The following is a 22,675-nucleotide window of genomic DNA, read 5'->3' as shown; positions in this document are numbered from 1 at the left end:
ACCTTAAGTATTTTATATACCTACCTAATCGGTTTGCGTTTGTGCTTAAAAATAATTGTTAATATTTTAATTTGTATAGTTAGTTCATATTATATTATAACAAGCACATTCTATAGGTAAATTTTCAATAATGTAGACAATTGTATACAATAAATATAAGAAAAATCTAGTTTATTTTATTTTAATTCATCATTAAATAATATATACAAAACTGCAATAAAACCAACATTTTAACGCTTCTTCCAAGTAAACTTCCTTCTAGCTCTAGCTTGGCCTGGCTTTTTCCTTTCTCTTCTCCTGTAGTCTTTTTGCAATAGACCCGCTTGAAAAACAAATTAAATATTTTATTAACAATTAAAACGTATTTTATAAGAGCAAAAAATATTTACCGATTCGCATGCGTTCTACTGTTTCAGGATCTACAAAAGAACGTAAACTCCAAGAAATACCGAAACGAATTGCACCAGCTTTACCTGAAACTCCTCCACCCTTGACTGTTGCATGAACATCAACTTTGTCAACCATATCCGTAAATAATAATGGGAATAATATCTAAAAATTAAAACGTTAAAGAAACTTAATATTATAGTGCATACAGTACTATAAAATGTAATTTATTATGCGTTAATGATTATTATAGATAATTCAAAATGTTTAAAAAATTGCCACATATTACAAAGCTATAACTAGTATAACTTACTATACTCATACCTAAAATGATCTAATCGTTTTAAAATTTTAATTTTAATTTTATATTTTAATCTTTCCGATATTAGAATACAACTTAACCTATACTATGGAAGGATCGAATCTAAGTTCCTACATACCAAGCAAAGGCATTTAATAAAAAAAAATAGATGAGAAAATTCCTATCCAAATAAGAAAACGAGACGGGTATTTCAATATTTCTATATTGGAGGATACAGAGAAAAATTCACCGTACTCAGTTCCATTTTATTCTATACAAGTGCATAAGTGCATTCATATTCAAATTCAATTTTTGGAATTTAAAGACCATATTTTCAAATACTTGAAACATCCTGTGACGATATAAACTTCTTTTTTTCAAATGATAATCGCCGTTAAATAGAACAAATAGGTAGTTAAAGAAGTTCACACTTGAAAAAAAATAAAATTGTATCATCATACTCCTTAAACGTAATAAAAAATCCAAGTATAAAGTATGGTAGAAAATATGGTCCTTAAATTTATATTTAAAAATTCCAAAAATCAAATTTTGAAGAATTATATTATTAAAAAAAAAGAGTAAGCGTATTTGTTTGATCGACTTATATATTAGGTACTAATAAACGTGCTAAATTTCATGTTTGAGACTCTCCATAAATCAAACCTTTACTTATAATTAAAAAGGTTTTATTTATAAACTACTTATAAAAATCTACGCTGGTTAAGTAACAGAGTAAAATCATACACAATACACTTATATACATATATAGTGCGTAAACTCGCATAAATATTGTATGAAATATATTTTATAATCGTAATATTTATTCATATAGCTTATGAATCATAGATTCAACAACTTTATATTTGTTTCAAATTTGAAGTAAATTTTACGAAATTCAAGGATATGTTTTGAACATTTTGTTCGCGAGTTCATGAGGGAATATAAATTATTTTACAGTTAATATTTGATAAAATATTTGTCATACATTTCAAAACTATATATTTCAACTAAAAAATACCTTAGAACGAGGTGAGTAGGTAAAATAGTGGTATGAATATATTGAAATTAGTATTAATATTTTTTAATTTTAATTGCACATGGTAAATGATAATTTAATTAAAAGTGGACGTTTCGAAATTTAACGATTAAAATATTTTGAATGATAACGAATTAACTAAAACTGTTATTTTACGTAAAATTGTTGGAACGATCAGATTCGGTCAAATTTTAAGCTTAAAACGCTCATAAAATATTACTGTGGGTTTACGCTAAATTTTTGTTTTAAATTGGAGTAAGAATAACATAATTATGAAGAATTATCTAATTTTGAAACCTTAGATATAAAAATAAAAAAAACTCATGGATTTTCAACTACAACAAAATAATTTGCAAATATTCGTAATTTTGAAGAATTTGAAAAAAAAATGTAAGAGAACACAATGTGAATGTAACCGGAAACTTCATAATATAAAAAATACAAGTGTTGAATGATAAACAATAGCAATAATCATGACAATATTGAATATATACAACCTCCATATTTCAACGTAATTTCCGGAGGACTCATTATTGAATAATTTTCAGATGTTTGTTTGAATAAAACAGTAACAAAACACTGATTAATCCTCTGATATAAATTATATTATAATAATATCCATTTACCCATTTGTTAAGATTATTCCTCTTATTCGCAGCTCGTGAGATTCTTAATTTGCTTATACTGTATAAGTTATACACATATCAAATCGAACAGGCACATTATTTACCAGTCAATTTAGACATCGCACACATTTTATATAATATTAATTATATTATATTTCATGACATGACTGCGCGATACAAGGAGTAAGTACGCGGTTGAAATCAACGATTAATTCGGAGAATGCGCGATGTAAAAATTAAGAATTAATCGATTATTGGTACATAGTCGCATATCCTGATTCGTCGATTAACGTATGTACCGTATAATGCGCATTGAATAGCAACAGCCGACCTTGACTTTGATTGTTAAAAAACCAACGGGCTTACGTGCAAGGAATTTATTGCTATGGTACAGAATACAATATAATACTACAACATTGCTGAAAAATAAAATCGTGCGGATAATTTTTTTTTTTTTTTTTAATAATAATAGTTTAAACCTTACAAAATCAAGTTAGTTTAATATTAATTATTATGATATAATAACTACTTAATGTATGAAGTGTTGAACCCTTTTTAACCTACGCTGGAGCCCATCGTATAATACTACGTACGTCGTCACTAAATAAAAATACGGTATTTTATTTATTGCTTTTATTTTATACCTTACGTTATACGTGTATTGTGTATTAAACTTAATATTATATCGTGCGTGTTAAACTACGAGTAGGTATGGTGTATTTATTTTTTGTATTATACGCGTTTTATACAATATCCAACGATGTAATATTCAAAATTATTTCATTTTAAAAATTACGAAAATTATATTAACATTGCTCATACAAATGGAAACGCATTATCATTTAACAACGATAAAAATATTTCAAATTAACAAAAAAATTGATGAATGATAATTTTTTTGCTAATTACAGATAAAAATTAATAAATTAGAACCAATATGTCTAATGAATAACAATTTCAATAAACATACCCAACCTATCCAAAATGCTAGTGGTTTTTTTTTTCATTTTGTGGGTATATCGAAAAAAAAAAATATTTTATCGTTATTGTTTAAATCAATTCTATATATGTACACCTACGGCGTACACCGTTTGATACGTACATAATGCCTATTCTATTACACAATTATATTATGTAAAACAAAATAATAACAATAATAATATGACGTGTATGAACGAATGTATTAAATTAGGTATATTTTATAACACTGCAGTAGCAGCCGTGAAGGAGACGCAGTCACGGTGCAAGATTCGCGCGTTACCGGTGTTCACAACCACACCGCCACGCGCGCGATATATTATTATAATATTAATTCTGTATTATAATAACGATAATTAATGATAAAAAAACGGCGATGAATAATAATAAATTATACGAAACGGAGCGAGGCGGCGGGCGCGCGCGTGTGTATCTGGCTGACGGGAGGGGGAGGGTGGAAATAGAGGGAGATACGATCGCGTACCTATATAGTTCCGATAGCGGCCACGCTGTTGGCGTCCGTAGCACCGCGCGAGAGACCACCGACCGAACATAATATAATATCGTGCCACCGCCGCACCGGACATTGGCGAGCGTATCGTCGAAGAAGCCGAACGACGCGCGCGGTAACCCGCTGCACGGCAGCACGGCGGCCGGCGAAAAACACACGCACGAAACGACCGTCAGGGCACGTCTTCCGACATCCGGTTAGCAAATTGTTCATTGCCCCACACCGGAACGATACGTTCGACCTGCACCGTCACCATGACCGGCAGACATCACCTGGAGGTGGCCGTTCCCCTGGACAGGACCATCAGCCTGAACGTGCACAATCGGCACGGCGGTGCGGCCGCGACGTCCCGGTCGCCGTCGTCGCTCAAAGACCGGTGGTACAGCTTTCGGCACCGGCCGGGAGGCGGCGGTGGCGGCGGCGGCAGTGACCAGCGGCGGCGATCCAACGTCGAAGAGTTCTTGTTCATGGAGAGCCTGCCGGACGCGCCGGCCGCCGGTGGACCGCAGTCCGCGGCCGGGCAAGAAATCGAACTGTCCATAACCATACGGAAGGACACCATTAGACGCGACCTGATGGACTCGATGCGCACGTGCAACGGGCGGCTACAGCTCATGGAACTCGTGGAACTCGACGAGTTCGACCCGGGTGGCGTGCACCCGCCACCCAACCAGAGTGAGCTGGACAGGCTGTTCTGCTGGGCCGTGTACATAGGCGCGCCGGCCGAGTGCTTGGACGCGCTGCACGAGTGCGGCGCCAACTTGCACTATTCGCACTGCGGCAACATTACAGCCGTACATTTGGCGGCCTTTATGGGAAACGCCGACGCGCTCAGGTACACGATATTTTGTATTGTTATACCGTCAATTTATTTACGAGTTAATTATTTTATTTTATTATCCCTAGTTCTTGGTCGTGATATATATTATAGGAAACGTACTTGTTTTGTCCTAAAGTAGTTTTTTATCAGACACATAAAAAGGGGAAGATTTAACTTTTACCCATATAGAAATATATAGGTGCCTAATTCGTTTTAAACGATAAAAATATTTTGTTTTTCGTTGTTTTCAATTAATACATTATAAACATAATTCACTAATGAGGACTTTATTAATGGAAAATTTTATTAAAATTAATAAATACTATTAAGTATAAAATTTTTCTAGTTTATGAGATTCAATACTATGTGTACGTATATGACACGTAAAATAATTTTATTTTTATTTTTCTTAACGCTATTATTATGATAACTATTGGCTTTAATTACCAATTACTACAAATTACAATAATTGAATTTATTTACTAAAATTATGATACATGGATTTAATGATTTTAATGATCTCATTAAGACCTAGTTTATATTATGTTGTGTGATTAGAAATTTGTTTAGATCTTGGTACTTTAATTGTAGGAATGGTATTTATCCTCAAACGATTTTACGTATTTTTCTATTTCGTAAGCTTTTCAGTATAACATATATTAGTATTTACTGCGCACAACAATGACATTTTTAAAACATTTAAACATTTTTATGAAATGCATGCCAAAAATCTGTTTACACCATAATTAGGTATATTTAAATTAGACTATATTGAGTTACAAGTCATTGGTTCATAACAATATTATATGATATAAATGTGATAATATTGTAAAAAATTAGTTCAAATTAAATCTATCGTATTACTTATATTACTAAAATAAAAATAAATTACTAACATATATTATTATAAAATATCCGATAGAGCAGGGGTCTTCAATCGGTGGGTCGCATAAGCTTTAAAATTGGTTCGCGATAAGTCTTCTTTTTAAAATAAAAATTATATAAGGTAAAAAAATAATTTTTTAATTATTAAACTTAGAAAGTTAATAAATAAAAATACCTACTAAAATGTACATTTTATTTATTCAATTTTAAATAGTACTACTGCAAAGCATTAAGTAATTTTAGTTTTTTTACAAAGCTTCGTGGGTCACGAAAAATGTAGGCCTAAAAAGTGGGTCGCGGGTTCAAAAAGGTTGAAGACCACTGCTATAGAGGCTGACACACGCCGTTTTTTGTACACAATAATTCGTTAAATTTAAATTAATATACCTACTACAGTGAACTACTCGATGGCAAGGTACTACATGGTAAAGCAAGTTCTCCGTTAATAAAAAATTGTTATTATTTAAGGTATATGTTATAAATATTTATCAAAAAATGTAAATGAGATAACCGATCAATTATAGAGATGACATTCAAACAATGTGTTTATAAAGACATTTATCTATATAATCTGTCAACACGCCATGGAATAAGTTATAGTTTACATAATATAGTAAAAATATTTTGGCAAGTTCCTTCTAATAAATATATAGACATATAGTATAGTAGTCTTTAAATAAAATTCCCGTATAACCACTAGTAATGAATGCTTTACTTGTATGTATCTATATAGTATAGGATTGCTATTTGTCTTGAATTTGATGAAACACTACTATTTTTTTCAGTACACGGTCTCAGTAAATTTTAAATGTTGGTCGGGGCGTAAAAAAATTAGTTTCTAAAAATTAATCAGTGTATACCGGACAATAGATATAGGCAATATAGCTAACAACTAAAATCATTAACAATTTAAAACCATGTTGATGATTTCAATAACCAGCTAATTTATGGAAATAAGTAACTATTACAATAAGTAATAATATATTTATGTACCTAATAAGAATAACTATTTTTTTAAATAAAATAATTTTTCATGATAAATATAATGCCAACATAACCACAGAATATAACTATCAAATACAAAATAAATATAACAGTACATTAAAAACATTCATATAATTATCTAAGCTAAGCCATAAAGTCCATTATAAAAAATAATAAATATAATCATATACCATAAAATATATCAAATATTAAAATTTCTTTTTAAAAAACATTTGACCAATGTTTAAGTATTCCCTAACAACATATAGCTTATGTACCATGACTAAAACTTTATGAATTATAATTCATTAGACAGGTGTTTAAAAGACTCGCATGTCAATTACCCCAAGTAATATAATAAACAGCAACCCCTGCATATACAATCCATAGGATATTTTCAACATCAGTCTATTAAGACTTAAACCTAAACTAAAAATTCCTAAAATTAATAAGACTATTTAATGACCAAGATTCAATTGACTGAGAGCCTGCTCTTACCTTTAAGTATTTCATGGACTAATAAAAAAAGTACATAGATAATATTGTAAAACTAATATATTCATTAATGAACACGTAATTAAAAATTAGTATTTAAATTAAATAATAAAAAATGTCACTCTAATCAGAATCTAAAATTATATTCTACTTACAGATGGCTAATAAAAAAAAAATGTGACATGGATACAATTCAGAGTGGATATACACCATTACATTCAGCTGTTATGGGCAATGCTTTAGAAACTACAAAAATTCTGATAGACCAGAGATGTAAAGTAACTGACACAGTATTACATTGTGCAGTACAAGCCAATTCTGTAGAATGTGTCAAGTACTTACTAAATATTGGTATAGATCCCAACTCTTTGGATACCAATGGGAATACGCCCCTTCATTTAGCAGCAGATAAAGGATATACTGAATGTCTAAAACTTCTCTTAAGTAAAAGTAATAAAACAATAAATTTAAAATCGAAATCTAGACAATCAACGGCCTTGCATATGGCAGCTGAAAATGGATATACGGAATGTGTTCAAATACTACTACATTCAGGATCTAGTCATACTGCGGTAAATAATAAAAATCAAACTGCTTTACATCTAGCTGCAAAAGCTCAATGCGCTGAATCTGTAATTATATTATTAGAATTAGGAGCCGAAGTAAATGCTTTAGATATCGACAAAAGAACAGCATTGCATTCCGCTGTTTGTAAAGCTTTTTTATCATTCCATGTGGTTGAAGTATTGGTAAAATGGGGTGCAAACGTCAATATTAAAGACAGATATGGGTATGCACCACTACATATAGCTGCTTTAAATGAGTTATCCCAATGTGTTGATTTTTTAATCATAAAAGGAGCTGACATAAGTTCTAGAACAGTAGGCGGGATGAGTGCCTTAAGCATAATAAACAGAAAAACACCCACAAGTATAAATACAATTAAAAAAAAATTTGACCAGGCAATTACATTAAATGACCAAGCTTCTGCTAAAGAAGTTGAACTAATAATGGATTTTCGATACTTATTACAAAATCCTAGTCTAGGGGAAATCATTTTATTACACACATTGGAAGAATGTGGTCAAAAATCTATGCTTGAACATCCATTATGTAAAGCATTTTTATATTTAAAATGGCAAAAAATTCGTAGATTTTATTTTGTTCGTCTAGTTTTTGATGCAATTTTTGTTTTACTTTTAACCTCTTATGTAATGACAGCTTTAGCACATAATTGTTATAATAAGTCAAAAAACATAACAGACAACCAACAAATAACTAATAGTCAAGAACTAAATGAAACGGAAACTCAAAATGTCTGTCGTTTAAATATTAATGTGTTTGATTCACAGTTAATATCACACATAATTATAGAAATTGTTTGGTATATATTGTTAGTATTTACAATTATCATAATAATCAGAAAATTAATTGGAACAACAGGATTTACTTCAGTCAAACAATACTTTTTAAACATCACTAACATTGTTGAATGGTTTGTGGTGGCAAGTGTATTTTTAACATCCTTTTTATATGGAAATAAAACATATGACTGGCAAAACCCTATTGGAGCATTTGCTGTTTTGTTTGGATGGTCAAATTTAATGGTGATGATTGGCCAGTTACCTATATTTGGAACATATATTGCTATGTTTACTAAAGTGCAAAAGGAATTTGCTAAATTGTTGCTCGCTTATTCATGCTTGCTTATAGGGTTTACAATAAGTTTTTGCACATTATTCCCTACATCAAATGATTTCAATAATCCTTTAATAGGTATAGCAAAAGTTCTAGTAATGATGACAGGAGAACTTGACATAGATTTGTTAATAAAATCCGAAGAATCTCCAATAATTTTTAACATAAGTGCTTATATAACTTTTATATTGTTTATTGTATTTGTTACTGTTGTATTAATGAACTTGCTAGTTGGAATAGCAGTTCATGATATCCAAGGTTTGCACAAAACTGCAGATCTATCAAAACTTGTCAGACAAACTCAGTTAATTCACTCACAAGAACAAGCATTATTTCAAGGTTGTTTGCCTAGACGTGTCATAAATTTTTTTAATTGGAGCGCAAGAGTTACACCATCAGCATATCGAGTGGTACTTTATGTAAAACCATTAAATCCTACAGAAAAAAGATTACCAAAATACATAATGGAAGATGCATTGAATATAGCAAGACAACAACGATTGAATACAGTTGACTATAAGCAAGCTATGTTAGAAAATAAAATGGAAAACAAGGCTTTAGTTGAAGAAATTAAACATCTAAAAGAAATTGTACAAAATCAACAAGATCTCTTATTACAGCTTATAAATAAATCTTCATAAATACTCCTAGTCTTAATTTGTATTTTTTAATGGAATTAACTATTATAATATAAACTATGTTATATTTAAATATTATGTATTGATGTGTTGATAAAATTTTTTTGAAAATATTACTTCATTATAATATTGAAGGGTAAACTGATCTTGTTATATTTGTCATGATAAATTACCTAAAAATAAATCCTTAGATGTTAAAAAAAAAAAATAGGATTATTTTGAAACATAAGGGTCATATTTTTATTTTCCTGTGACATTTTCCTTTAACTCAAAACAATGCAATATGTCAATAGTTATGTATGGATAAAATGGGATAATATTGATTTGACAATAAAATAATGTAATAAAATAACTTTTTCTGTTCTCCTTTTATTAGTTAATACACATTTGTCTTATTAAACATGTTTAAAATATAAAATTTGATTATCATAAAAAATTATATTCTAATCATGCACAGGTCAGCAATTTCCGTTCAATAAGGACATATTTAAAATGTATAAATAACACATTGTGAATTTGAATTCTTAGTATTTGACGTTTATGTTATTTATACAGTTAATATAAACAAAAATTAAGCCAGTTCTTAGAGTTATAGGATTTTGTCAGTGAAAATAAATTATAAGCAATGTGTTTTTGATTACTGGTAAATAAACTAATTCTAAACACCCGGCGGTTCTTAAAAACAAATAAAATGTCTATTATTTATCCAATTAAATAATAAAAATACATACATGACACACGTATATTTGTATTTATACTTTTATAAATAGCACATAAATATTCAAGAAAAATATTTGAGTTGTATTTAAAAGCCAAAAATATAAGTAATGAAACTAAACTCATCAATCAGTTATATTTTCTATTATATATGTATATTGTATATATTATAATATATTATTATTATATATAAAATTTCCCTTTTGTAATTTGATTTAGTAAAGATTTGTTATTCACTTAAATTTGATTGGACAACAAAATAACTAATATTTAAAATATGAGTAATTCTATTAAATAATAATTTTAGTTAATTTACCTGTTCTCTGGCTTGAATATCATCAAAAAATTCAATTCCCTTTCCATTTATTGATAGCTTGCCAGTTCCAGGATAATAAACTGTAACGTCAGCTCTAGCATCTTTTCTAGGGCAATCTAAAAATAAAAAAAAATAAAAAATGTAATTATAATACTACATAATATTTGTTAATTAATTACCTTTAACAGTAATATAGGCTCTTCCATCTTTTGTGTATTCAACCTTAAAATATATTTTAATAATCATTAAATATGTCTAAGATATATAATATAAAAAATATAGTAATTACTGGTGCTGATTCAATAATAGCCTTAGTAGATATCATTGGTTTTTGATAATTAGAAATGAATTCCACAAACTTGTATGAACATGGATGTTTTAACAAACGCTCAATTGCAATTACAAAATTTTTGTACTAAAATAAATAATAAAACTGTATAAATGCACATGGTATAAAATATAAATAATAGTATAATTTTTTTTAGATTATACAAACATTTCTGGTTTTATATATTAAATTAACTACTAAAAGTTTGTGTAACATATTATTCACAAAATAATTTCAACAGTTATGCTCAACCTAGGATTTCTAATGTCTCAGATTTGCTAAAACACTACTTGTTTTGTGACTTGTATTATGATATCCCCAAAAAAGATTTCATCAACATTATAATTTAATGAATTGAAGTTTATGGTTTTGAGAATTCAGTTTCTGATTAAATGCATAAAAAAATTTGATAAATATAAATTGTCATAAAAATACAAAGGGATGATTTGTGGAAACAAGTCATTTCTACACTTTATATATTTACACATTGCTTATCTAATCTTACTAAATGACACATTAATTTTTAATTTCTTTTAGTGGTATATTATTTGTTTAGTGTGCCTATATACTACATTTTATTTTATTGAACATAGTTTTTTATTCTTTTATTTGATAAACAACTAAAACCAAACAAGCCAGAGATGCTGAAAGTTCAACTTTTTCGACTAATAGTAAATTAAATTATATAATATTTGTAATAATGATTAAAATAATATAGTCATTTATTTTTATCTTCCACATAATATCATAATTACCTATATTCACTTGACTTTAACTCTACTTACAAATTTACCTGTTAAGAGATAATGTAAATTAAAAATGGATATTATATAAATGTTCAATTATGTTCAGGTTGTATATTAGGTAATTTATTATTATTATTATTATTTTAAATATGTCCTAGTTTTGAGTAATAATAATCTGGTAACTTTAGCTCAAAATTAAAAAATAGGTGGTTAAGTACTTCTAAAAACTGGGTAAATAATCTCCATAGTAATCGGTCCATAGAATAGATAGTTTAAAATAGGTAACTATGGAACAATATTAAAAATCATAAAAGAAAATTTCAAAAAAATACAAAAACAAGAATTAAACCTTTGTTGAAAAGGACCAAACCAGTGAAATAAAAGTTAATATAAATTGATGTAAATATATTCTTTTATTAAAATGGTTTCAAATTTAAAGTGATAGTTATATCTATAATTTTTAAAACATTTAATTTTGCAGATTTGAGCATATTTTGGAATTTAGAGAACTATCTATAAAGAGATTATAATTATTTATTTCTCATAAGGTTTTTTTTATCACAGAAAAAAAATGATAGAAATTGTTCACTAACTTTTTTGGAACATCAAGACATTTATTTATTATCTACCTTAATGATTTGTAACAGAATTTATAATCTTGGTTATTAGAACCTCTCAGATTGTGATATGCACAATTCGACTAAATTCTTTTATAAACTACCAAATAAACCAAGTTCAACCCAAGCATAACAAGCAGAACATTTATGTATTAAAAATATGATGGAACATACTTAACTTATATATTTTAATAATAGGGACTAACCCTACATTTATATCTATAAAAATTAAATATAACTATTGGTTTGTAAAGTAATATATTTATGAATTTTTTTACTTCGTGATCAGAGAGCTTTTCAACAGTTAATTTTTCCAAATCTTCTTTAGATAGCCATTGACTTCCCAACGATGTTCTATAAACAAATATAAGCTTGTAAATAAATTTCAATCATAAAAGTGTATAATATACAACTGGACATACAATTTTTTATCTGGATCTGGAAGTATATTGTTTTTTCTCAAACTATCTTCAAACTTATTCAATTCCGATAATTTAGTAGCAATATTCTATGAAATTAAATAATTAATAATAATATATATTATATTTATAAAGGATACTTCCTTTGTTTTACATATGTGATTAGTATATTATTAATAAAAGTATTAACTATATTTATTAGATATTTTTGACATAAAGATAAAATGGTTAAATAATATATTTCAAAATCTTGAATTAAAAGAATTATTTACTACATATTATTTGTTGTTGTTTCTTTTTTTTGCAAAATTAATTCAGACAATTTTTAAATAACATTTTTTCATCACATGTATTAATGTAAATTTAGCGACCTAATATTAAAACTTGGTAGAGTGTATTTAAAAATTAAATTTATGACTTACATGTAAAATTAGATAAAAATTTGGTTTTCCTGTATAAAAAAAAACATGAAATGGACGTCCAGACTCATCAAACTCTGCATCTTTTTTTGGTGGAAATACTTCACTGGGAGGTTTCATTAAAGGTCTTGCTTTTGGATCATATAAACCAGATGGAAACAAATAGTCAATAGCTTCCTAAAATTAATAACAACATAAATACAGTTGGTAAAAAATAAAATTATTTTTTAAATAAAGATTTATACAATTTAATTTATTTATTTTAAAATTAGGCTTTAAATTTAAGTGTTAATTATTAGTTATTTTATAATTTTATTTTAGAAAGATTGATAAAAAAAATGATTACTGTATATAATGTAAATATACTATAAACATTAATATATAATAAGTTCATATTTTCTAATTACTAGATAATAACACATCATTAATTAATAATTTAATCAAAATTCTTATCTAAAATCATCTATAAAATTAAAAGGACGTCATACCTGCATATGTTAGTTCCATTTTATGAACGTAAAATATAGCAAATTTGTGTTCAACAGAATAAATTGTATACTATTAGCATTAATATTAGAGTAAATTTATCTATTATCAAATTTAAAGGTAATACTATTATCTAAGGCATCTCATAAGCTTTTATTAATACTTTAATTTTTAAATGAGTTATAAGCATTAAAAAGTTTTAATATTTTACATAACTATAACTCACTTATATAACTCAGAAAATAACCTAGATATTATTATTTTTAAATTTCATAATAAGTAAATTTACTCTAAATTAATGTTAACATAAAATTGATTCTACTGAATTCAAACTTGCTATGTTGTACAATGTACATTCATGGAATAGAGACAACACGTGTGAGCATGACGTCCTATTAAATGTTTTTATTTATGACGAAATCATATCATAATATTGATCGGTGATACTGAGTATGTTAAAATAACAATATGATATGATACAATGTTATATGCTAAACATTTTGAATTAATTTGTGTTTATTTATTTTGAAATATTTATTGATTTAGTAAAGCTATAAACTAATTTATTTTTTGTATTAAAAAAATCTGAAAATGTATGATTTTGAAATAAACAAAATTTCTGATTTTACACAATATACATTCTATTTTATACTTTCAATAGTATAATTAATTTAATTATGTGATTATATAAGAAAACAAAAATAAAACATGATTTTCTAACCCTATTCTAACTTATAATTGGATAAAAATAAATAAATAGCACTAAAATGAAAAATATCACTAAAATTTTATCACAGAATTTTTGTCTTAATATCTACCCCCATTCACAATATTCAAATATATTTTTGAAATGTTTTAAAAATTATTCAATTTTAAATTAAAAATCCTTAATAGATAAACATTTCTCCACTAATCTAAAATATATTTAATGGAAATTAAGTAAAAATAAACTGACTTAAATTTTGTAACATGACTTTCATTAAAATTATAGAAAAAAATTTAATTAAGTTATATCCAAAATATGTAAATATAATATATTAATTATTATATCTGTCAATTAATACTTTTTTTTTATTAGGTTTTATAGTAGTACTTACAATAAACCTGAAAATATTTTAAACTTGAAATTCTGTCAGTTAGGTTAGGTCTTATAGATGTATTATTTTATTCTATTTTACTTTTAATTACAACACTATTTATAAAGTTATCTTTTAAATCTAATTTATCAATAAACTAACATCAATATCTGTTTGAGTAAATGTTTCTGGATCAACACCCATCATGTTAGCTAAATGACGTTTTCCAACATTGTATTCATATGTTTGCTGTTCCATAAAGTTATCTGAAATATTATACAATATAAATTTATCTTATGTAATAGAAAACAATAATTTTATAGGTAAATTAAGAAGTATTCATAATATATTTTTTTTTAATTTTTGGATAACAAAAATACAATTTTTAATTACAACACAATAACTAGAAATAATTTAACAAACTATAAAAATTTTAAAATTTGGAATCATTAAAAATAAATTTAAAAACCAAAATGGTGTTTCATTTAACTTCTTAAATAATAAATTATTTTGTTAAAATTATAAATAGTTATTTTTAAAATAAAATATACAAAATTATTCACCAAGCTTACTCATTTCCATTGTTTCCTTTGATAATGAATTTATAAAAATTCTTACTTTTGGAATTATTAAATAGGTAGGTACTTTTAAAGACCCTTTTTTAAAATCCTTGATATTTTTTGTAAAATGTTAGAAGTAACACATGGTGATAAAAACTTATTGTTTTTCAAACAAGAACCCCTCCCCTCATATTTGTACTGCAAATTATTTAATGGATAATAAATCTAATTATAGTTCTTAAAAAGGGTTTAAAATATTTTATTTTAAATGTAATTTTGAAACTGTTTATTATACTTGGACCATTTTTACAAATAATAAATGATGATGGATTACCTAATATTAATAACTAAATTTTTCAAAACATCATAGTCCATCAAAATCCATTATCAAGGATCTTTTATTCTTAGTTAAACATACTAATTCTAATTTTGATGTTATTAAAACAAAACTTTCTGGAGAATTATTCACTAAATAATTTATAAAAGAAAAGGTTATCATTTGAAAAGCTAAAGTTAAATTGTTACATGAACAAGATACTCTTTGAGTGGTACAAAAAAAATGTCTGAAATATAAAAATATGGTCTTTACGTGTATTTAAACATACCAAAAATAAAAATTTGAATAAATATTATTAAGAGAGAAGTAGGGGTAAACAAGTCTGGTGGATCCTCATTTATATTACCAAACAAATCAAACAAATATTGTATATTTTTACAAATTTAAAAGTAAGTTGTGTGTTCGAGCAATTAGGTATTAAGTATTGTTTTTAATAATTTTAAGTAAATAGATTTGAAAATATTTTTTTTTCAAATAAAAAAATTAATAAATAAGATGTTTTCTTTCTATGGATAATTATTATAATAATCTAATATTACTTACTATATTGTGTAGCTCTTTGAAGATATGCTCGCATAGCTAAACTTGTTTTTTCTTCTACAATTTTCTTTTCAATAATTTCAACTTCTGGGTCATTACTCCCTACATTGTTTAAACCATATGTACATCTAGGTACCTAATGTATAAATTTTAAGCTATACAAATTATTAAGTATATCACTTTGAGTGAATGTATCATAATATGTCATAATATTATGAAGACTAACAATTGACAAGTATATTATATTGTAAAACCACTGTCATGCAAAAAGTGGCCATGTGAACATTTTTAAATTTGTATAACTTTTAATTAAAATTAATAGGTACATAAAATATACAAAATTTCACTTGATCACTTTTTGCATGATGGCAAAACAATATGTTTTAATTACAATATTTTATAAAAATACACTATAATATATTTTTTAAACAAACTTACACAATTTGACAATACTTTTGGAGTATTGAATTTGTTTATAGCAAGAATATTAAATAAACGTTGCAATGCCATCATGTTGAAATTGTACTAAATAAATACTTTAATACTTAATTAAACTAATGTCGGAGTAAGATAAATACATAATGAAAAATAAAAAATAAATGTTATTAAAAAAATAATAATTTATTAACAACTACACACTTAAGACTTAAGTTAAAATAATGAATAAAAGATAAAGTAAAAAGTGTGACTTACCGACTTGCCGGAAAGCTTATCAATTTTTATCATTATAAAATTACATTTTGATCAAAAATACACATGAATATACCATAACATAAGTGTTTTATTAAACTCAAGATAATTAATATAAATTAATGAATCTAGATGGCGTGTTTTTACTTCTTTTGAATTTGATAAGAATCTTCGTTTTCGTTACTCTACAAGCTTACTACTGCTGACTACTTGCTCTTTTCCCTTGCTATTTGTACTTATTAGTTATTAAAATTACAGTTAGTACCAAATGACAAACACTAATATTATAATTAGACATTTAGTGTGCATTATTAACTGTTAAGCATTAATTGCTACTTGGTTACTTTTTAGAACTTTTAACTTAGTGCTTAGCGACTTATGAGTAATAATATATTTTTTTTTATAGCCCTTAAGTTTCACTGTTCTCTATTGAACAATTGTTTAATGTTTATCCAAAGTTGAAAGTATAATCCATCAGTTATAATTGTAATTCATTTTATATTTTGTATTCCAGTTAAAAATATTGATACCTTTAATAAATTAGACTGTTTGTTTTGGTATGTTTTTAATTTTAAGAAACTAGAATTTTTCTTATAGTCATTTTCTATACTGCAATATACTAAAAGTCATTTTTTTTTAAATAAGTAATCATTTTGATGTGAAATGAAAATATCATAATTTAATATTTAAATAGATACCTATTTTAAACATGTATTAACATTTGATTTAAATTATTTGCTAAATGTGAATACCTATTAGCACAATATTTTTTATATAACATACTAAAATGTCGCAAGGTTATACAGAAGATTATAAAATGAAAAAATCTCCAATTAAAAAGGTAGGTACAATATTTTATATATTTGATATTAATATTCATTAATTTAGATAAAATTATATGAATAATGAAATTACCTAGGTAAAAGATGATCGTAAACAATTTGGTTCCAAACGATTACCAATAGTTCTAGCTAAACGTGATGGATCTATTGAACGAATTCAAGAGTCTGAAAAATGTCATTCTCAACCAACAATACTAATTAAACCTCGAGATACAGAAAATAGATCTCTATCACCTACTCAGAAGTGTATTCCTCAAACCATGTAAATATTTGTATTTATTATCTTTTACTTATAAATCTTATTTTTATTAACTACCTAAGTCCTATGTTAATATTTTAGTACTAAAAAGGAAGAACCTTATCAGCCATGCTTACAAAAATCAGGAAATGAAGGTAAGTTATTTACTTTACTTTTATTTAACAAAATAATAATTAACTATTATTAGAACAAGTACAACCTCAGACTGAAATGAAAGCTCCAGTTAAAGTTATTGATGATTATATGCAATTTATCAATGAAGGTTTAACTAATTGTTTACTTGACCAAACGGATTTCTTAGTTATTGGCTGTCTAGGACTACAAGGTGTTGGAAAATCTACACTTATGTCTGATATTGCAAACAAGTACATTTATATTATTATTTTTTATTTCATTATTTAATAATGTGTCGTGTAAATAAATATATTTTTTTAATTTTCAGGCCAAATTTGTTTACAACTTCCACCTCTGAATATCTAGAAACGACACAAAACTGTACCGCTGGTATTGATGCTTATATAACTAAAAATAGAATCATTTTATTGGATTGTCAACCTATATTATCATCATCCATTGCCTATTCAGCTAGCCACAAGCGAATGGGTCAATCAATAGATCCGTCAGGCTTACTGGTTGATAATGAAATGATTTCCTTGCAGTTGACTGCGTTTTTATTATCAGTTTGTCATATAGTGTTATTAGTGCAAGATTGGTTTTTTGATCCCAATATATTTAAGTAAGTTAATTATTTATCTATAATTATCATTGTTTATTTTAATAAGTATTTCATTGTTTCTAGAATATTGCAAACAGCAGAAATGTTAAAACCGGCAATGCCTACTTCACATCGCAATGAGGAATTAGTAGAATATTTTCCTCATATAGTATTTGTGCAAAACAAATCATTTTATTCTGATTTCAGTATTGAGCATATTAAAACAGTGCAAGTATGAATCAAATATTTAAAAATCTCTTAAAATACATTTCAATGAAAAATTTTTTTAGCATGTTTATACTCAATTATTTGCACGATCTCGTCTACATATTCAAAGCGGAATTAGTATTGCAAATGGCAATGTTATAAGTGAATTAAACCAATTTAACTGTGGTGAACCAATTAATTTATTTGTATTGGCTAACAGTGAAAAGGATAATAATTCTGGTATGTTCTGTATTTATATTCCTATATATAATAATTCATTTTTTTTATTTATAAGTATTTATATTTTAATTATTAAAACTCAAATTTTTGATGTGTAAAATAAATCTACTGTCATTATACTAAATACTTTGTACTATATATAATATATTGTTATGATGTATGTGGATAAAAATTATATATATTATTACATTAGTAGTTAGTAAAAAATAGTTAATAAATATTGCATCATTTTCTAGAAAAAAATGGTTATCATAAAATGCATCCAGGACAACCAATTTTAATACGAGAATTCAGAAAACAATTACTAGGCTTACCGATATCACCTCTCACACACACCCAATTAACAGAAAAAACATGGTAAGTGTTGTTATCTTATTTATAGATTGAAGAGACATTTAATTTATTAAAAAATATAATGTTCCTGAATAAAATTGTTAATATTGTTTTTGAAGGAATTGTCTTAAAAACTTGATAAATATATATAATGTAGTGTAAATAAGACGGGCAGTCTAGGTAATTTATAAACTGATGCAATATTAATATTTACCACCTTTTAAATTATATTATATTTACATACAAATAAATTAATAATAAAAATGTATACTTTTTTTTTATTTATTTTTATTAAAAAGAAAAATTAATCATAAAATTGCTGTTGTCCATTTGTAAAATGGATGAGACACTCTCTTCATTGTTTAAAATAAAATAATAGCTTATTTATCAATTTACTATTTTATTGCCAATCAATTATTCCATCTTCTAATAGTAAAATCAATAAACTAATTAATTCATTTTTAATATCAAAATTGTTTTTTCATAACATTTGTGATTTCCTATTTGATTCTCAATGATCACATCCATTACAGTGATTAACTCAATGACTACGTTTTCAAAACCAACTATATAGCAGACTAGCAGTGATTTTCACATTTTTTTCTTTTTAACTACTAGATCAATGTGTTAAGGATTTTATATGTACAAAAACATTTTTAATTCAAAGCACTTGTATTTATTGTATTTAACTATAAATTTTATAGAATCCAAAATTAATATTATTAAATACTTATTATTTATTACTATTAATAAACTATTATTTAAATAGGATCTAAAAAGTAGTTTTAAGATATATATTGAAAATTTTTAATTACAACTACTACATGTAATGATAAAAATATGATTAAATTAATTGTAAATTGAATTGTTTAACTTAATACTAATTTTTAATATGTTCACAGGTTTCACTATTGTGCCAAAGTATGGGATTTAATAAAAAAAAGTCAATTCTTTAATGAGTATAATAGATTACAGACATAATTTTTCATAGAGTTTAATGTTTGTAATTAAAAGATGAACATAATTAATTATAATGTATGACCAAAAAATGTAATGAATATAATTTTGTTATACAATAAAGTATAATTCTAGCTTGTTACAAAAAAAAATATTTCAACTTAAACCTTTATAGATTTTAGCTTACGATTAAGCTCTTCAAATTTCAATACTTTTCTTATGAAGAAATCACCATAACGATGAGCAACTTTGGTATCTGCTATATGTATCATATCACGATCAATATAAAAGTCCAACTAGAATATATAAATTTTTAAATTGTTATAAAAAATATAATTTAAAAATCAAGTAAGTACTATGATCTAACCTCAGATCCTGAATGAAAGTAGCCATCTAATCCAGATGCACCTTTATTCCAAACAATATTTTTCATTTTGTGTTTAAAACACAATAAATGTTTAGTCAAGTTTTCTTTATCATCAGTAGGTTCATTACTTTCATGTTGACCTTGTTGTCCTTGTGCCATAAATGTCACCAATTTATTAATTGGCAGGGTTGTGTATAATTTCAAATAACTATAAAAAGTAAATTATAATTAAATTTTTAAATACCATAATGTCATCAAATAATGGAAACAAGTAATAAAGTTGGAAAAAGTAAATAATTTAATAACTTATATACCTGCGAATTGTAGGCAACATTTTTTGTTGTTTAACTTCAGACATAAAAACAGAAGTTTGATATTTCACTGCTTCTTTAACTGAATCTTCAGCTGGGTCCATTGACAAGAATTTAGGACAAGCCAGTTGGAAACAATTTTCAAACTCTTGTAAATCACCATACTGCATTTTAAACATTCTGTCAGTATAGTTCTTTTCGCGTAATACTTGTTGAATAGACTCATCAACACACTGTGGATGCAATACTAAACACATAGCTAATAATGTGTACATCTGATCAGTCTGTTTGTTAATCTATAAAACGTACAAAAATACATTAGTAAACAATATTAACTATTTTAGTGCTAATTTTACTTGATCATTTTGATATGTACGAGTTTGGAAAAGTTGTTTTGTTCTTTGAATGTACAATAAAATTGAACTAAATGTTCGAATTGCATCAGAATAACGACGCATCATCATGTAAGCAAATCCAACATAGTAAGCTGTAGAAATGTGACATGCTGGTACTGTACTATACGCATTCTATAGGTCATAACATTAGTTTTATTAAATAAAGTTCAATAAATATATAATAGTTTTACCTTTTTATGCATATCAATGTTTTCCAAAACCTTTATGGCCAAATAATAATCTCCAAAAAGACTATGTAAACGCAGCAGTCCAATCATTGAATAATAACCCAACATTTTATACAAAGAGTGACGGCCAAATTCTCCAGCTACCGAATCTGGATCCCCCCCACTTGCAGTAACTTCCAATTGAAATTTGATATTAGATTTATTAATGAATGAATGCAGCACATTTAAAACCAACAATACATTCCATACTTCATTATTAGAGGCAAGCATTTCAATTTCTTCTTGTGATTTACGACTACGAGAACGAAATTGAGTAAAGGATTGGAATTGATATACAAATTCATCAACAAGCTCCCATAACCACTGGTCAGGTAATTCTAATGGTACTGGAGTTTCGCATGCTATAAATTATAATTATAAATAAATTATTTCATTTAATAGTTTAAAAAACAAAATTCACTCACTAAAGATATAATTGAATAGATCACAGTAATTGTAAAACGATCCAAAACGTTGTTTTGTTGAAGGTCCATTCGGTACACGAGCAAATATATGTCGATAATAAAGTTCTTTGTACAGCATCAGGAATGTCTAAAAATCAATTTAATTTAAGTTAATTTAATAGACAATATTAATAATAACTAATTTTAAGTACTTTATCATCATCCATAATTGTACGGACTTCTTTATCACTAGGCCATGGAGCTTTGTCGAAATATTGATCAGATAATTTTGGGAACCTTGATAATACAGAGTTAAAAACTATAAAATTACGTACAAATTATATTTTAACAATAAACATACGTGTTTTCATATAAATTTTGCATTTCATACACCATTCCTTCATTAATGGCATTCCTGAAGTACAGTAAAAATTTCTTAATAATCTCAGGCATTTTGGGCTCGTACGGATCAGCATCGCTATATCTGTCATCGTTATAATTATTGTAGTAGGTATCACCATCGTATTCCGTCTATACATTTTTCAACAAAATAATTTAAAAAATATAACATTGTTTAAATAAACAAAGTTAATTTATTTTCATAAGTTTTACCTGATCGTATTCCATAGTTTAAATGTTATTCAGATCAACAATAAACGAGTATAAGACAAAGGTATGACTACGAGAAAATAATCACAATAAATTACGAAAAATTCTTCAAGATGTAATATTTTAAAGAATAATTAGAAGTAAAGAGTAAATACTGAAGACTAAATGGCAAAAATTGTCAATTGACAACATAACACCG

At 26.2% G+C, this 22,675-nt stretch overlaps 4 protein-coding genes across 4 annotated transcripts; 2 read left to right on the top strand and 2 right to left on the bottom strand.

Moving 5' to 3' along the window:
* Nucleotides 1–143: 143 nt before the first annotated feature.
* On the bottom strand, nucleotides 144–16,576 carry LOC113550623 (28S ribosomal protein S9, mitochondrial). The gene is made up of 11 exons (XM_026952571.1): nucleotides 16,359–16,576; nucleotides 15,924–16,056; nucleotides 14,646–14,749; nucleotides 12,925–13,098; nucleotides 12,506–12,591; nucleotides 12,362–12,437; nucleotides 10,682–10,807; nucleotides 10,572–10,614; nucleotides 10,393–10,508; nucleotides 390–552; nucleotides 144–322 (listed from the first exon to the last, which is right to left on the bottom strand). Exons 1-11 carry the CDS (start codon nucleotides 16,431–16,433, stop codon nucleotides 231–233), a joined length of 1,188 nt encoding a protein of 395 aa, XP_026808372.1. The 5' UTR covers nucleotides 16,434–16,576; the 3' UTR covers nucleotides 144–230.
* LOC113550617 (transient receptor potential channel pyrexia-like) lies at nucleotides 3,843–9,383 on the top strand. Its single transcript, XM_026952566.1, has 2 exons — nucleotides 3,843–4,674; nucleotides 7,181–9,383. The coding sequence occupies exons 1-2, from the start codon at nucleotides 4,094–4,096 to the stop codon at nucleotides 9,360–9,362; spliced, it is 2,763 nt and encodes a 920-aa protein (XP_026808367.1). The 5' UTR covers nucleotides 3,843–4,093; the 3' UTR covers nucleotides 9,363–9,383.
* A 555-nt stretch (nucleotides 16,577–17,131) lies between the features above and the next one.
* Nucleotides 17,132–20,309, top strand: LOC113550621 (protein SMG9). The gene is made up of 9 exons (XM_026952569.1): nucleotides 17,132–17,451; nucleotides 17,530–17,714; nucleotides 17,793–17,845; nucleotides 17,899–18,076; nucleotides 18,154–18,447; nucleotides 18,511–18,658; nucleotides 18,717–18,873; nucleotides 19,110–19,230; nucleotides 20,109–20,309. Exons 1-9 carry the CDS (start codon nucleotides 17,398–17,400, stop codon nucleotides 20,185–20,187), a joined length of 1,269 nt encoding a protein of 422 aa, XP_026808370.1. The 5' UTR covers nucleotides 17,132–17,397; the 3' UTR covers nucleotides 20,188–20,309.
* Nucleotides 20,212–22,665, bottom strand: LOC113550619 (eukaryotic translation initiation factor 3 subunit L). Its single transcript, XM_026952568.1, has 9 exons — nucleotides 22,480–22,665; nucleotides 22,229–22,398; nucleotides 22,080–22,164; nucleotides 21,889–22,015; nucleotides 21,428–21,825; nucleotides 21,198–21,368; nucleotides 20,845–21,137; nucleotides 20,531–20,738; nucleotides 20,212–20,459 (listed from the first exon to the last, which is right to left on the bottom strand). The coding sequence occupies exons 1-9, from the start codon at nucleotides 22,492–22,494 to the stop codon at nucleotides 20,325–20,327; spliced, it is 1,602 nt and encodes a 533-aa protein (XP_026808369.1). The 5' UTR covers nucleotides 22,495–22,665; the 3' UTR covers nucleotides 20,212–20,324.
* Nucleotides 22,666–22,675: the final 10 nt, after the last annotated feature.

Source organism: Rhopalosiphum maidis, chromosome 1 (genome assembly GCF_003676215.2).
Source record: "Rhopalosiphum maidis isolate BTI-1 chromosome 1, ASM367621v3, whole genome shotgun sequence".
NCBI classification, from domain to species: Eukaryota; Metazoa; Arthropoda; class Insecta; order Hemiptera; family Aphididae; genus Rhopalosiphum; species Rhopalosiphum maidis.
The sequence above is the reverse complement of the archived record's forward strand: the minus strand, read 5'-3'. Positions and strand labels throughout refer to the sequence as shown.

Bases quoted from the DNA above. Each gene is read 5' to 3' on its own strand.
- LOC113550617 (XM_026952566.1), top strand. From the start codon at position 4,094: ATGACCGGCAGACATCACCTGGAGGTGGCCGTTCCCCTGGACAGGACC. The intron at 4,675-7,180 runs GTACACGATATT...TTCTACTTACAG, and splicing joins GGAAACGCCGACGCGCTCAG to ATGGCTAATAAAAAAAAAAT.
- LOC113550623 (XM_026952571.1), bottom strand. From the start codon at position 16,433: ATGATGGCATTGCAACGTTTATTTAATATTCTTGCTATAAACAAATTC. The intron at 10,615-10,681 runs GTAATTACTATA...ATATATTTTAAG, and splicing joins CTATTATTGAATCAGCACCA to GTTGAATACACAAAAGATGG. The intron at 10,509-10,571 runs GTAATTAATTAA...TTTTATTTTTAG, and splicing joins AGCCTATATTACTGTTAAAG to ATTGCCCTAGAAAAGATGCT.
- LOC113550621 (XM_026952569.1), top strand. From the start codon at position 17,398: ATGTCGCAAGGTTATACAGAAGATTATAAAATGAAAAAATCTCCAATT. The intron at 17,846-17,898 runs GTAAGTTATTTA...AACTATTATTAG, and splicing joins ACAAAAATCAGGAAATGAAG to AACAAGTACAACCTCAGACT. The intron at 18,874-19,109 runs GTATGTTCTGTA...ATCATTTTCTAG, and splicing joins TGAAAAGGATAATAATTCTG to AAAAAAATGGTTATCATAAA.
- LOC113550619 (XM_026952568.1), bottom strand. The intron at 22,165-22,228 runs GTATGTTTATTG...TGTATTATCAAG, and splicing joins CAAAATTTATATGAAAACAC to GTTCCCAAAATTATCTGATC. The intron at 21,138-21,197 runs GTAAAATTAGCA...TACGTTTTATAG, and splicing joins GTACATATCAAAATGATCAA to ATTAACAAACAGACTGATCA.